The 15,998-nt window shown below is 43.5% G+C and overlaps 2 protein-coding genes across 2 annotated transcripts; one reads left to right on the forward strand and one right to left on the reverse strand.

Annotated features, from left to right (window-relative positions):
- Positions 1–2,384: 2,384 nt before the first annotated feature.
- Positions 2,385–3,611, reverse strand: LOC124647459 (arogenate dehydrogenase 2, chloroplastic-like). The gene has a single exon (XM_047187406.1). The coding sequence runs from the start codon at positions 3,609–3,611 to the stop codon at positions 2,385–2,387; it is 1,227 nt and encodes a 408-aa protein (XP_047043362.1).
- A 56-nt stretch (positions 3,612–3,667) lies between these two features.
- LOC124647470 (uncharacterized zinc finger CCHC domain-containing protein At4g19190-like) lies at positions 3,668–8,608 on the forward strand. Its single transcript, XM_047187413.1, has 6 exons — positions 3,668–4,147; positions 5,535–5,686; positions 5,857–5,979; positions 6,184–6,385; positions 6,866–6,980; positions 7,088–8,608. The coding sequence occupies exons 1-6, from the start codon at positions 3,668–3,670 to the stop codon at positions 8,248–8,250; spliced, it is 2,235 nt and encodes a 744-aa protein (XP_047043369.1). The 3' UTR covers positions 8,251–8,608.
- Positions 8,609–15,998: the final 7,390 nt, after the last annotated feature.

Genomic DNA, 15,998 nt, shown 5'->3' on the forward strand with positions numbered 1-15,998 from the left:
TGGTTCGGAAATGCAAAGAGCAACAAGCCGCAACCCTACAACCGACCTATCGCCGTGCTGCACCAAATGAACATGCATCTGAGTTCCAATTGACCTGCCATCCCCGCTGCCCCCGCCGTCCGCTGTTGTCCGCCGCCGTTCATCGCCGAAAATTCCAAGGTTTTCTCCATACAATTATTTAATATTTGACGACTAATTTCGTGTTGTGTAGTTCCGTAGTTGTCTGATTCAGATTCATGCCTGTAGTTGAATAGCCATTGCCTAAGTTGTGCCAAGGCAGTCCTACCAAGTAGAACATAATCTCTTTATGTGTTTCGCTGATGTGATTGCTCATGTTGGGTTTACGTATGAGAAACTAGAACTTGTACTTCTTTGAGTGTCAAATCTTTCTTTAGTTTTTTTTAATTGAGTGGGGTTATTTTCATGAGGACGAATCCATGCATCAGTTTCTTTGATCATGTAAATTAATTATAAGGATGTCAAGCCAGCTTTGCTAAAGCTTTTTTTAGATGCTAGGTGTGCTTTGGTTTCCTTTCATGGGCTCTTCTGTTAAAATACTTGATCAAGCATCACAAATTGTAACTACAACTAAAAATTTGTTTTTCCATATTTTATATACTTTGAATTTGTGCTTTGCAAAAACTTATGACATATAATTTCTCAAAGAGTATGCTATCTTCTTTTTTGGGGGATGCTAGGGTCTGCTTTGGTTTCCTTTCATGGGCTCTTCCCTGCTTGACCAGGTACCACATATAATTGTAACTCCTCCCTCTGTCTCACGAACATATCGAAAGTTTGTTAAAATTTGGATGTATATGATACTATTTAGTGTCTAGATTCATATTTAGACAATCTTCGACATGTTTCATGAGAAGGTGGGATTACAACTGAAAATTTCTAGGAACTTTCATGCGCTCTCATGAATTTGTGCTCAATAGTCAAGACATTGGCTGAAGAAATTTTTCGCTAACCTAGTGGTGCTCTAAGAAGGTTCTTCATCTTTTCATTACGGAAGTATATGCAAGAGAAGAGTGATATGGCAAGCTGCAGAAGATAACAACTTGTCAGTGAAGTGATCCCTAAGCTAGGAAGTGATTTAAACTCCCCAATATGGTATATATTCTAAATCTATGACTTAGCAGGTCTTGTAATGCCAATGTTATTAAGTTCTTAGGTATCATGTATATATAAAAAACTGACTTACTCTCAAAACCGAGAACTTACTTACCCTAAAAAAGGTATCATATTGAAAGTTTGAAACATGAGCAGATGCACATGGAAGCAGTAATCAATTGTTATTTTACAATTTTGGTGACAGGCTAGAACTTAATGAAAAGTAATTTGATAATTGTGTGAAATGTACAACTTAAATTTTACGTTCTCTAGGTTAACCTCCTTGAGCAATCATGGGTATTGCAACATGGCATCAAACAAGAAAATGAAGACCTCAAAAGGTAAGGATAACCAATGCATATATACCTGGAATGTGGGTCCATTCCCAGCAAAAATCGCTATGCTCCATCCACTGATGAAGGCAAAAAAGAATCTTCATTATTATATTCTCATAACCACCTTTAATAGCTTCTTCACTTGCTTCATGCCCATCATACTGTTGAATTAGAATTTTTGTTGCACTCTTGATTTCTTTTTCAGATGCATCACGATCAACAACAGGAATTTTGTAGCAATCCCGCTCGCGATATCTTCGGAATACAAGAGCATACTCTATGATACAATGAACTTTGGTGAAGATGACTTGAGATAAATACTACTTTTTTATTAGTCTAAACAGAAAAAATAGTGGTTATCCCTATTTAGAGATGACCTGTTTAATTCAGGCTTGAAATAATAATAAATAAAAAAGTAGAGTTGTCTACCTCCAGTTAATTTAGGCTTTTAAAACAATGTCTATGTTCAATGGTTTTCATTTTCCTATAATTAAGGTTCCTATATAATTTACAGGTACTTAGTCAAACTTGATATAGTTCGACTTTTTTTTTAAATATTTAAGTCTTAAGATTTGGTATGGAGGTACTATACGGAGTATATTTATTGTGATTCTATGAAATGGGTTTCACCCGCAGGTGGACTGTTCTCGCTTTCGGTTTCTCAAGATTTTATATTGTTATGTTTGTTACAATTTCGTGACCAACATTTTATCAAGATTCTACTGTTTGTCATGTTTGTTTAAATTTTCGCACTCATGGTTATTATTCCACTAAACAAATAGCCAGAACACAAACAGAAGCGACTGAGATACACGAAAGTTAAGGGTACGGGTCAGCAACTTTTGAAGACTGGACCCAACAAATGCTATTGACTCCATTCATCATGAATTCTTGATGATATCAGGGAAGGACCACTGGACCACGGTCCACGGGCGTTTAATTATTTTCCGACTTCTCATTGTTGCCGTCTTGATCATGGTCGCTTGACTCGGTGGCGGAGGAGGAATCCGGGCTGTCCCCCTTCAACGGCGGCGTGGAGGAATCCGGTCTGTCCGTGTTCAACGGAGGTGAGGAGGAACCGGGACTGTTCTTGTTCAACGGCGGCGAGGAGGAACCGGGACTGTCGGTGTTCAACGGCGGCGACCCCTCAAAGAGCTGCTTCCGGAGCACCTGGTGGAGCTCGTCAAACAGCCTCCTCTTGATTTCGTCCATGGCGGACTCGAGGCGGTTGAGCAGCTCGGTGGAGTTCTGGTTGTACATGAACAGCCCATTGTAGAGGTCGAAGCTGTCGCTGCAGGTGTTCGCCACGAGCCGGAGCAGCGCCTGGTACCCCATGGTGTCGATGGGCGTGGGCTCGAGACCGAGCAACGCGAGCATCCTCCCGACGGTGTGCGTGAGGAACTGCGTGGCGGCGGCGAGCTCGTCGTGCCGGGCGCAGGACATATTCACCATGGTGCAACCCTCGCGCGCGAAGATGTCCAGGAAGGCGTCAGCTCGGGCGCGGCGGGCCGGGCAGTCGCCGACGCGAACCTCGTCGTAGACGAACTTGAGCCCGCCCCAGCCGCCGCCGGCCGACTCCGGCCCGAACATGGGGTGCGTGCAGATGATGTCGAAGTCGTCGGGGAGGGAGGCGAGGAGCAGGTTCTTGGGGAACTCCTTGACGGAGAGCACGTCGACGAAGAGCGTGTTGCGGCGGAAGCGGTGCACCGGGAGGGTGGCGAGGACGGCCTTGGCGGAGAGGATGGAGGTGGCGAGGAGGACCACGTCCGGCTGGGACTCGCAGAGGTCGTGCGGGTCCGCGAAGAAGGTCGCGCCCAGGGCGGCCGCGGCGGCGGAGTGGTCGGTGCGGGAGTGGGCGAGCAGCGTGTGGCCCTGCCGCGCGAAGGTGCGCGCTAGGAACTGGCCGAAGTTGCCGAACCCCACGATGGCGATCTTCAGCCGCGGGTGCTGGTCGTCCGGCCCGTCAGCGGCGCCGGACCCGGCGTCGATCGGCTGCCCCGCGGCGGCGTCCGTGGCATGTACGGCGCGGAGGCGGAGCGGGGCAGCGGCAGCTGCCACGGGAAGGAAGCGCTGACGCCGCCACCGGCATGTCGCCTTGGTCGTGGTGGCGTGCCAGGACGAGGGTAGGTGGAGGCGGCTGGAGGTGGAGGAAGACATCGCCATCTACTGTTGCGTCGGCGCGGCGTCGGCGGCGGCGCACTATTTATTTTGCCAGACATATGGAATTAGGTTTGGAGGAAGAGAGCGTCTTTTACGGGCCGGGCTGGACGGTCCGGTCGGCCCACTGGATAACCGTCAAGCACACGGACGAGGACACGGAGAGGCCCACGAACCCACTCCGGCTCGGCGGCCGGGGGAAATTGGGATTTGGGGGAAGACGAGGAGAGCCAGCCAGGGAGGTGACGGCGGCGGGGGAGATGGAGGAGGGGGTGGAGGGGAGCGGCGGGGGCGGGGTGGGGCGGAAGATCCCGGCGGGGGAGGTGGAGCTGAAGGAGAAGTCGGGGACGGCGTGGAGCCACTCGTTCCTGAACCAGAAGCCATGGCACCCGCTCTCCTACCCCAACCAGCGCCGCAAGTGGATCGCCGAGCAGATCCACACCAACCGCGCGCGCAGGGACGAGGAGGTGCAGCGCGAGTTCGCGCAGGAGCAGGAGTTCTTCCGACAGACCGCGCTATTCTCAAAAAAGGACAAGGAGAAGGTATGTATGTACATACACGCGCTGCCCCCCTTTTCTGTCTCCTATCCCGGCGACGTGCGTTAGCTGCTCATGCAACACTAGACTGAACTACTGTGATCGACATATTGGTAGTGTAGGGGGTGATAGTTTCATTGTTTTGTTCATTATGATTTATTTGGCTTTCATGAGCTTAATCCTGCCGTGATGCTGTTTTTGTTGTTGAATGATGGCCTAAGCTAGAGCTTTAGGGTCTGTTTGGAACGGTTCTAACCTTTGTGTGGTAACCTGTATTTTAGCTCACAAGCATTACAACCATTCCAAACAGAGGCCCTTACTGGAAATAAAACTATCCGCCCTACACAATTTGTTCTGCTAACATGGCGGATCACCCCTCACTAGACTTTCTCTGAAGACCTTGCTTTATTTTTTATCAATCCAAATTCCATGAAATTGGGTTTTACTGAATTAATGCTGACTAGCTCAATGCTCGTGCGCTGCTACGGCTTCTTAAAATTTCAAAAAGCTCAAACTTTCCACTTTGCAGTATCAAGTTATGGGCCACTAACATCTCTGTGAGTGTTGTGGATATTAATTTGTCCCTCGCTGATCCAGCGCCTCTTCTATTAAGACCACTGCTGCAAGGACCTGCCGATGCTCTTCCTTCCCTCATTGCGAACCTCTCTTGCTGCCATCCTCGTTGTTATCGGCATCCCTCGCCGACTCTCTAGCATATGAAAACATGGTGTATTTACCTGCAAAAACCGGATGTTTGGAATGGTTCTAACCTTTGCGTGGTCACCGGTATTTACCTCACAAATATTGCAACCATTCCAAACAGGCCCTTACTGGAATAAATAGTGACAAACAGTTTGTCCTACGCAATTTGTGCAGCTAACATGGTGGATCAGGGCGATCAGCCCTCTTTAGCCTGTCTCTAAGACCTTGCTTTATTTTGTATCAATCCCAATTTCCATGAATCGCTGAAGTAGGAGTGCTACTGAATTAATGGTGATACACGCTTTATTCGCCAGAATGATGAACCTTTGTAATTGGCCAGATATCATCTGCTTCATGTAGCTTTGCCAGGGGAAAGAATAAACTAATGGCTTTACAGCCCTGCTCTTGCCCTATCTAAAAATTAGAAATATATTGGCAAGTATATAAATTACAGGTTAGACAAGAAATGAGAAAAAAACACTTCTTTGTTTCTCTGCACTTATAATGAAGGTTCTCAAATCTATCCAGTGCTTTGACACCTACCAACTTTGGCTGCTTCAAAGAGTTGTGATAAATCTTTAACTGTCTGTACCCCGTAATAAACATCGTCCCATATTTGAACATTACATTCGAATTTTATCACTCATGGAGAACCGTTCTCATCAATCTTCTATTTGCTTTACAACTTCAGATGGAGGTAATGAAAGCTGTGAGTTTCATGTACGTCCGCCCACCTGGATACAATCCAGAGAGTGCAAAAGCTGCTGAAATTGAAGATGAGAAGAGGAAGATGGATCAAGGTGATGCAGCTGAAGGTGCTGTAGCTGCAAGTACCTCTTCAGTGTAATGGCACTAACCTTTTTTCCTTTCCCAAGTTACACTCTAGTATTGTAAAAGCTTAGTCTGACACTCTAGTATTTGGAATGAACTTAGCTTGCTTCTCTGATCAAGTAGATATCAAGTTAGTTGGTGCCCTGTTTTTCTCGGTTGATTGTATATTATGTTTGCTGCAGGCCCGACAATGAACTCGACAAGACCCAGTCAGGCCCAGATAAGAAAAGGAGTAGGCCAAAAGATGTCTTTGGCCGTTCATTGCCAACAGAACAGGAATTTGAAGTTCTGAAAAATGCTCCAAGGTACTTTTTCTTCTTGCTTTTTGATGATGTTTTCAACAGCATTTCAGCATGAGACTTTGAATTTCTTCCATCTCCGCTCTCTCATAAACTGCCAACAGACAAGAGACATATTTTACATTTACTTTTTTTTCTTTCATTTCTGTATGCTCTCCTTAGGTTACTGCTAATTCACCGATTTGATACATGTTTTGCTCTTATTCTCAGGTTGGACACAGGTGCCCCTGCTAGACCTAAACCATTTGGAGTTGAAGTTCGTAACGTTAGATGTTTAAGATGTGGAAACTATGGCCATCAGAGTGGTGACCGGGAATGTCCCATGAAGGATATTATAATGCCTAATGAGGAGAGTCGATTGAAAAGGGATGATCCACTTACAGCGATAAAGGCGCAAACTGATTCAAGTGAGGTTAGATTTTTTATTGAAAGTGTATTTCATTTGCAGCTTAAAATGAAATAAGTAATATTGAAAATAGTGAGCTATATCTACCGGGTTTATAGCTGTCTGACCTTTTCCCTCGTTCCATATCTCTGCATAGGATCTTGTCTTTTATAATAGTCTACTTAATTTTTCATATTTCGATGTATCCTTGGTGTAATAGATGTGCTAGCTTTGTTGTCTTTTAGCCTTTTCTTCTAAGAATCAGTGGTCTTGAAAAGTTCAAATATTGTGTAGTTGTGTTGATTTCAACAGGCAGATGTTTTCTCCTTTTGAGCTGAATATTTATCTGGCATCTGTTTCAAAGACATTTAAGCATGGTCATTGTTGTGGTATGGATGCACATACACATATACATCCTTCTGACAAAGAACAATGTCTTTAGACGTATTTCTTATCTCATTGTAATTTTTTTAAAAATTAAGTTTTAATGTGAAAATTCTGTGTCAGCCTTTGAAGTGGGAGCTTAAGCAAAAGCCAGGCATGAGCCCTCCTCGAGGTGGATACAACCCAGATGACCCTAATCAGCAGATTGTAGCAGAAGATATATTTGATGAATATGGAGGTAGGACTTCTAAAACATGGATAAAACATACCATTGCCACTCCCACAAAAAAAATCTACATTAAGATAAATTTATGCAATATTTTGGCTTACATTTTCATATTTTAGGATTTCTTGGTGATGTTGACATTCCGGCTCTCCTTACCAACTTTTCCACAAGTAAATCGAAGAAGAGTTCCAAGCGAAAAAGCAAGCACAAGGAGTCTGGGCTTGGTGCTTATGCAGAATTTGAAAGACACCATAGTAGTTATCATTCATCAACAGATTCAGAACCTGAAAAGAGCATTAGGACATCAGCAAGCAAGAGAAAGAAAAAATATTGTTCTGAATCATCATATTCTGATGCGGAGGTGGAAGATGGAAAACGAAGAGCCAAGCAGAAGTCAAGGCACAGGCGCCAGAAGAAACATGTGTCAGAATCCTCTTCCGATTCGGAAGTCGATGCCTCAGATTTGGAGCCTGAGAAGAGCAATAGGACATCAGCAAGCAAGAGAAAGAAAAAATATTGTTCCGAATCATCATATTCTGATGCAGAGGTGGAAGATAGAAAACGAAGAGCCAAGCAGAACTCAAGGCACAGGCACAAGAAGAAACACATGTCAGAATCCTCTTCCGATTCAGAAGTCGATGCCTCAGATTTGGAGCCCGAGAAGAGCAATAGGGCATCAGCAAGCAAGAGAAAGAAAAAATATTGTTCTGAATCGTCATATTCTGATGCAGAGGTGGAAGATAGAAAACGAAGAGCCAAGCAAAAGTCAACGCACAGGCACAAGAAGAAACACGTGTCAGAATCCTCTTCTGATTCAGAAGTTGAAGTTGACACAAGAAGGCATCCTAAGAGAGAGCATATGAAGAAGAAGAAAGAGGCAATGGAAATTACCCCATCTTCCCTCTCTAGAGATAAAGGATACACAGTAAGCAAGAGGCATTCGAGGGAGAAGCAGCACAACAGTGACTCAAGTTCTGAGAGCAGGTGGCATCCAACACGATGGCAGGACAAGCGATCCCACAGTGACGCACGTTCTTCCGAGGACAAGCATCATTCAAGGAGATCAAGGGAGAAGCGACATCGCAACATGCCAGATTTTCCTGGCAGCAATAGGCCTTTACGGAGATCGAATGAGAAGCGGGACTATACCGAATTGAGCGCTCGTGAAAGTGATAGAAGTGCAAGGAGACCAAGGGAGAAATCACGCTACTCTGATCCAAGTACTTCAGAGTATTCAGATTCTGATCGGCGCAATAGTCACCGCCGCCGTAGAAGAAAGTGAGCAGCAGTGCTTGACAGTGTCTCTCCACAGGAGATATCAATCAGCCTTGCCATTCTTGTGATTGCATTAGATAGATATGTGCCGAGTTCTGAAGATCACCAAGGTCCACGGTGGGCATTATGTCAGCTGGGTTTAGCTATTGCCTCTTGATCAACCACCAGCTCTTTTGTGACACGACAATAACGTGTACCAGTGTGATCAAATTTTGTCAGCTGAGGGAAGAAATGGTGTGCCTTTTGTTGTATATCATATTACCATGTTGTTGTATTTTGTAGATGTTTAGATCTCATTTGGAACTTGTTGTGTTATTATGGGAAACTCTTCTGAAATTTCTGTTCTTGGGACATGCCTCACCTTAGAGCATCTCCAGTCGCGTCCCCCAAACCGCGCCGGATTGAGCGTTTGGGGGACGTGTTTCGTTCGTGCCGCGTTTGGGGGACGTCGCTCCCTAGTCGCGTCCCCCAAACAAAATTTCGCAAATTTTAAACTTAACTAGATTCGATTAGATTCGTCCAAACTTACATAGATTCGAACGAAATTTGACTAACTTTAAAACTAAACCTAATCTAGAACCACTTGCGGCGGCCGGAGGCGTCGTAGTACTGCTGGAAGTTGTACATCTCGTCGGTGACGACCTCTTGCTTGACGCGCTCGTTGACGGGCTCGTCCACGGGCTCGTCCTTCACCAAGCCGCTTGGTCCTGCCTCGCCGTCGTCGGTGAGGTCCACCGGCCGGCTTGCCGGAGTCGCGGATGGACATGGCGATCGCCGCGTCCGGGTCGCCCCTCCAGGCGTCCTTGTCGTCCATGGACGCCAAGAACGCAGCCCGCAGCCCCGGGCGGTCCTCGGGGTCGTCGGCTGCCGGCGATGAGCCGCTGCCGCCGCTCGTACTCCGCCGGCCGGCGCCGCCTGCGACGCTTCCTCCGGCTCCTCCTTCACCTCCGGCTTCGGGATGAGGAGGGCGCCGCCGCGCCTCCCTTGCTGCCGCCCGCTGCCGCTACCGCCACGCCTCGTGTTGACGGGCGTCGCCGGCTCCTCCTTGACCTCCCGTTTGGGAACGGTGTACGGCGCCGACCGGTACGACGAGGACGGCGTCGATCGCGCCGGTCCCGAGGAAGAAGAGTGCGAGGAGGACGAGTACGTCGTCCTCCTCGGCTGCCATTGAGGAGACGGCGGCGGCGACGACGGCATCTACAGCCTTGGAGCGCCGTTGCGGAGGCCGCTGATACGTCTCCGACGTATCGATAATTTCTTATGTTCTATGCCATATTATTGATGATACCTACATGTTTTATGCACACTTTATGTCATATTCGTGCATTTTCTGGAACTAACCTATTAACAAGATGCCGAAGTGCCAGTTGATGTTTTCTGCTGTTTTTGGTTTCAGAAATCCTAGTAACGAAATATTCTCGGAATTGGACGAAATCAAAGCCCAGGGGCCTATTTTCTCACGAAGCTTCCAGAAGTCCGAAGGAGAGACGAAGAGGGGCCACGGAGGGGCCACACTATAGGGCGGCGCGGCCCCCCCTTGGCCGCGAGGCCCTGTGGTGTGGGGCCCCGTGCCGCCTCTTGACCTACCCTTCCGCCTACAAATAGCCTCCGTGACGAAACCCCCGGTACCGAGAGCCACGATACGGAAAACCTTGCGAGACGCCGTCGCCGCCGATCCCATCTCGGGGGATCCAGGGAGATCGCCTCCGGCACCCTGCCGGAGAGGGGAATCATCTCCCGGAGGACTCTACGCCGCCATGGTCGCCTCCGGTGTGATGAGTGAGTAGTCTACCCCTGGACTATGGGTCCATAGCAGTAGCTAGATGGTTGTCTTCTCCTCATTGTGCTTCATTGTTAGATCTTGTGAGCTGCCTAACATGATCAAGATCATCTATCTGTAATTCTATATGTTGTGTTTGTCGGGATCCGATGGATAGAGAATACTATGTCATGTTAATTATCAAGTTATTATACATGTGTTGTTTATGATCTTGCATGCTCTCCGTTTCTAGTAGAGGCTCGGCCAAGTTTTTACTTTTAACTCCAAGAGGGAGTACTTATGCTCGATAGTGGGTTCATGCTCGCATTGACACCGGGACGAGTGACGAGAAAGTTCTAAGGTTGTGTTGTGCTTGTTGCCACTAGGGATAAAACATTGGCGCTATGTCCGAGGATGTAGTTGTTGATTACATTACGCACCATACTTAATGCAATTGTCCGTTGCTTTGCAACTTAATACTGGAGGGGGTTCGGACGATAACTTCGAAGGTGGACTTTTTAGGCATAGATGCAGTTGGATGGCGGTCTATGTACTTTGTCGTAATGTCCAATTAAATCTCACTATACTTATCATGTCATGTATGTGCATTGTTATGCTTTCTCTATTTGTCAATTGCCCGACTGTAATTTGTTCACCCAACATGCTTTTATCTTATGGGAGAGACACCTCTAGTGAACTGTGGACCCCGGTCCATTCTTTAATACTGAAATACAAATCTGCTGCAATACTTGTTTTTACTATTCTCTCTGCAAACAATCATCTTCCACACAATACGGTTAATCCTTTGTTACAGCAAGCCGGTGAGATTGACAACCTCAGTGTTTCGTTGGGGCAAAGTACTTTGGTTGTGTTGTGCAGGTTCCACGTTGGCGCCGGAATCTCGGTGTTGCGCCGCACTACATCCCGCCGCCATCAACCTTCAACGTGCTTCTTGGCTCCTCCTGGTTCGATAAACCTTGGTTTCTTTCCGAGGGAAAACTTGCTCGCTGTGCGCATCATACCTTCCTCTTGGGGTTGCCCAACGAACGTGTGAAATACACGCCATCAAGCTCTTTTTCGGCGCCGTTGCCGGGAGATCAAGACACGCTGCAAGGGGAGTCTCCACTTCTCAATCTCTTTACTTTGTTTTTGTCTTGCTTTATTTTATTTACTACTTTGTTTGCTGCATTATATCAAAACACAAAAAAATTAGTTGCTAGTTTTACTTTATTTGTTATCTTGTTTGCTATATCAAAAACACAAAAAAATTAGTTTACTTGCATTTACTTTATTTAGTTTGCTTTATTTACTATTGCTAAAATGGCCAACCCTGAAAATACTAAGTTGTGTGACTTCACTAGCACAAATAATAATGATTTCTTATGCACACCTATTGCTCCACCTCGCTACTACAGCGAGAATTCTTTGAAATTAAACCCGCTTTACTTAATCTTGTTATGCGAGAGCAATTTTCACGGTGTTAGTTCCGATGATGCTGCTGCCCATCTCAATAATTTTGTTGAACTATGTGAAATGCAAAATTATAAAGATGTAGATGGTGACATTATAAAATTAAAATTGTTCCCTTTCTCATTAAGAGGAAGAGCTAAAGATTGGTTGCTATCTCTGCCTAAGAATAGTATTGATTCATGGACTAAATGCAAGGATGCTTTTATTGGTAGATATTATCCCCCTGCTAAAATTATATCTTTGAGGAGTAGCATAATGAATTTTAAACAATTAGATAATGAACATGTTGCTCAAGCTTGGGAAAGAATGAAATCTCTGGTTAAAAATTGCCCAACCCATGGACTGACTACTTGGATGATCATCCAAACCTTCTATGCAGGACTAAATTTTTCTTCGCGGAATTTATTGGATTCAGCTGCTGGAGGTACCTTTATGTCCATCACTCTTGGTGAAGCAACAAAGCTTCTTGATAATATGATGGTTAATTATTCTGAATGGCACACGGAAAGAGCTCCACAAGGTAAGAAGGTAAATTCTGTTGAAGAAACCTCTTCCTTGAGTGATAAGATTGATGCTATTATGTCCATGCTTGCAAATGGTAGGACTAATGTTGATCCTAATAATGTTCCATTAGCTTCATTGGTTGCACAAGAAGAACATGTTGATGTAAACTTCATTAAAAATAATAATTTCAACAACAATGCTTATCGGAACAATTCTAGTAATAACTATAGGCCATATCCTTATAATAATGGTAACGGTTATGCTAATTCTTATGGGAATTCTTACAACAATAATAGGAATACACCCCCTGGACTTGAAGCCATGCTTAAAGAATTTATTAGTACACAAACTGCCTTTAACAAATCTGTTGAGGAAAAGCTCAATAAAATTGATATTCTTGTTTCTAGAGTTGATAGTCTTGCCTCTGATGTTGATCTTTTGAAATCAAAAGTTATGCCTAATAGGGATATTGAAAATAAAATTGTTACTACAGCAAATGCCATCCAAGTTAGAATTAATGAGAATATAAGATTAATGGCTGAACTAGCGAGCTAGGTGGGATAGAGAAGAAAATGAAAAACTAGCTAAAAAGGAAAATGTAGCTAAAGTTTGGACTATTACCACCACTAGCAATGCTAATGATTCATATGTTGCTGCACCTCCTACTATCCATGATAAAATAATTGGTGTTGGCAATGCTTCTACTCCTAGTGCAAAGCGTGCAAAATTACCTGAAACTGCTTGTGATAAAACTGCTGAATTTTTTTCCAACCTTGGGGATGATAATCCCATTGCTTTAGATTGTAATGATTTAGATTTTGATGATTGCCACATCTCTGAAGTTATAAAGTTCTTACAAAAACTTGCTAAAAGTCCCAATGCTAGTGCTATAAATTTGGCTTTCACAAAACATATTACAAATGCTCTCATAAAAGCTAGAGAAGAGAAACTAAAACTTGAAACTTCTATTCCTAGAAAGCTAGAGGATGGTTGGGAGCCCATCATTAAAATAAGAATCAAATATTTTGATTGTAATGCTTTATGTGATCTTGGTGCAAGTATTTCGTTATGCCTAAAAAGTCTATGATATGCTTGACTTGCCACCATTGAAGAATTGTTATTTGGATGTTAATCTCACTGATAATGCTAATAAGAAACCTTTGGGGAAAGTTGATAATGTTCATATTATGGTTAACAATAACCTTGTCCCCGTTGATTTTGTTGTCTTGGATATTGAATGCAATGCATCTTGCCCCATTATATTGGGAAGACCTTTTCTTCGAACCGTTGGTGCTACTATTGATATGAAGGAAGGTAATATTAAATATCAATTTCCTCTCAAGAAAGGTATGGAACACTTCCCTAGAAAGAGAATGAAGTTACCTTATGATTCTATCATTAGAACAAATTATGATGTTGATGCTTCATCCTTCGATGTTACTTGAGATACACTTTCTGCGCCTAGCTGAAAGGCGTTAAAGAAAAGCGTTTATGGGAGACAACCCATGTTTTTACCTACAGTACTTTGTTTTATATTTGTGTCTTGGAAGTTGTTTACTACTGTAGAAACCTCTCCTTATCTTAGTTTTAAGTTTTGTTGTGCCAAGTAAAGTCTTTGATAGAAAAGTAAGTACTAGATTTGGATTACTGCGCAGAAACAGATTTCTTTGCTGTGACGAATCTGGGTCTAATTCTCTGTAGGTAACTCAGAAAATTATGCCAATTTACGTGAGTGATCCTCAGATATGTACGCAACTTTCATTCAATTTGAGCATTTTCGTTTGAGCAAGTCTGGTGCCATTTTAAAATTCGTCAATACGAACTGTTCTGTTTTGACAGATTCTGCCTTTTATTTCGCATTGCCTCTTTCGCTATGTTGGATGAATTTCTTTGATCCACTAATGTCCAGTAGCATTATGAAATGTCCAGAAGTGTTAAGAATGATTGTGTCACCTCTGAATATGTCAATTTATATTGTGCACTAACCCTCTAATGAGTTGTTTCGAGTTTGGTGTGGAGGAAGTTTTCAAGGATCAAGAGAGGAGTATGATGCAATATGATCAAGGAGAGTGAAAGCTCTAAGCTTGGAGATGCCCCGGTGGTTCACCCCTGCATATATTAAGAAGACTCAAGCGTCTAAGCTTGGGGATGCCCAAGGCATCCCCTTCTTCATCGACAACATTATCAGGTTCCTCCCCCGAAACTATATTTTTATTCGGCCACATCTTATGTACTTTGCTTGGAGCGTCGGTTTGTTTTTGTTTTTTGTTTTGTTTGAATAAAATGGATCCTAGCATTCACTTTATGGGAGAGAGACACGCTCCGCTGTTGCATATGGACAAATATGTCCTTAGGCTCTACTCATAGTATTCATGGCGAAGTTTCTTCTTCGTTAAATTGTTATATGGTTGGAATTGGAAAATGCTACATGTAGTAACTCTAAAATGTCTTGGATAATTTGATACTTGGCAATTGTTGTGCTCATGTTTAAGCTCTTGCATCATATACTTTGCACCCATTAATGAAGAAATACTTAGAGCTTGTTAATTTGGTTTGCATATTTGGTTTCTCTAGAGTCTAGATAACATCTAGTATTGAGTTTTGAACAACAAGGAAGACGGTATGGAGTCTTATAATGTTTACCATATGTCTTTTATGTGAGTTTTGCTGTACCGTTCATCCTTGTGTTTGTTTCAAATAACCTTGCTAGCCTAAACCTTGTATCGAGAGGGAATACTTCTCATGCATCCAAAATCCTTGAGCCAACCACTATGCCATTTGTGTCCACCATACCTACCTACTACATGGTATTTATCCGCCATTCCAAAGTAAATTGCTTGAGTGCTACCTTTAAAATTCCATCATTCACCTTTGCAATATATAGCTCATGGGACAAATAGCTTAAAAACTATTGTAGTATTGAATATGTACTTATGCACTTTATCTCTTATTAAGTTGCTTGTTGAGCGATAACCATGTTTACGGGGACGCCATCAACTATTCCTTGTTGGATATCATGTGAGTTGCTATGCATGTCCGTCTTGTCCGAAGCAAGAGAGATCTACCACCTTCATGGTTGGAGCATGCATGTTGTTAGAGAAGAACTTTGGGCCGCTAACTAAAGCCATGATTCATGGTGGAAGTTTCAGTCTTGGACATATATCCTCAATCTCATATGAGAATAATAATTGTTGCCACATGCTTATGCATTAAAGAGGAGTCCATTATCTGTTGTCCATGTTGTCCCGGTATGGATGTCTAAGTTGAGAATAATCAAAAGCGAGAAATCTAAAATGCGAGCTTTCTCCTTAGACCTTTGTACAGGCGGCATGGAGGTACCCCATTGTGACACTTGGTCAAAACATGTGCATTGCAAAGATCCGGTAGTCCAAGTTAATTAGGACAAGGTGCGGGCACTATTAGCATACTATGCATGAGACTTGCAACTTGTAAGATATAATGTACATAACTCATATGCTTTATTACTACCGTTGACAAAATTGTTTCATGTTTTCAAAATAAAAGCTCTAGCACAAATATAGCAATCGATGCTTTCCTCTTCGAAGGACCATTCTCTTTACTTTTATGTTGAGTCAGTTCACCTATCTCTCTCCACCTCAAGAAGCAAACACTTGTGTGAACCGTGCATTGATTCCTACATACTTGCATATTGTACTTGTTATATTACTCTATGTTGACTATTATCCATGAGATATACATGTTACAAGTTGAAAGCAACCGCTGAAACTTAATCTTCCTTTGTGTTGCTTCAATACCTTTACTTTGATTTATTGCTTTATGAGTTAACTCTTATGCAAGACTTATTAATACTTGTCTTGAAGTACTATTCATGAAAAGTCTTTGCTATATGATTCACCTGTTTACTCATGTCATCACCATTGTTATGATCACTGCATCCACTACATATGTTTACAAATAGTATGATCAAGGTTATGATGGCATATCACTTCGAAATTATCTTTGTTATCGTTTTACCTGCTCGGGACGAGCAGAAACTAAGC

This window comes from Lolium rigidum, chromosome 1 (genome assembly GCF_022539505.1).
Source record: "Lolium rigidum isolate FL_2022 chromosome 1, APGP_CSIRO_Lrig_0.1, whole genome shotgun sequence".
Taxonomy (NCBI): domain Eukaryota; kingdom Viridiplantae; phylum Streptophyta; class Magnoliopsida; order Poales; family Poaceae; genus Lolium; species Lolium rigidum.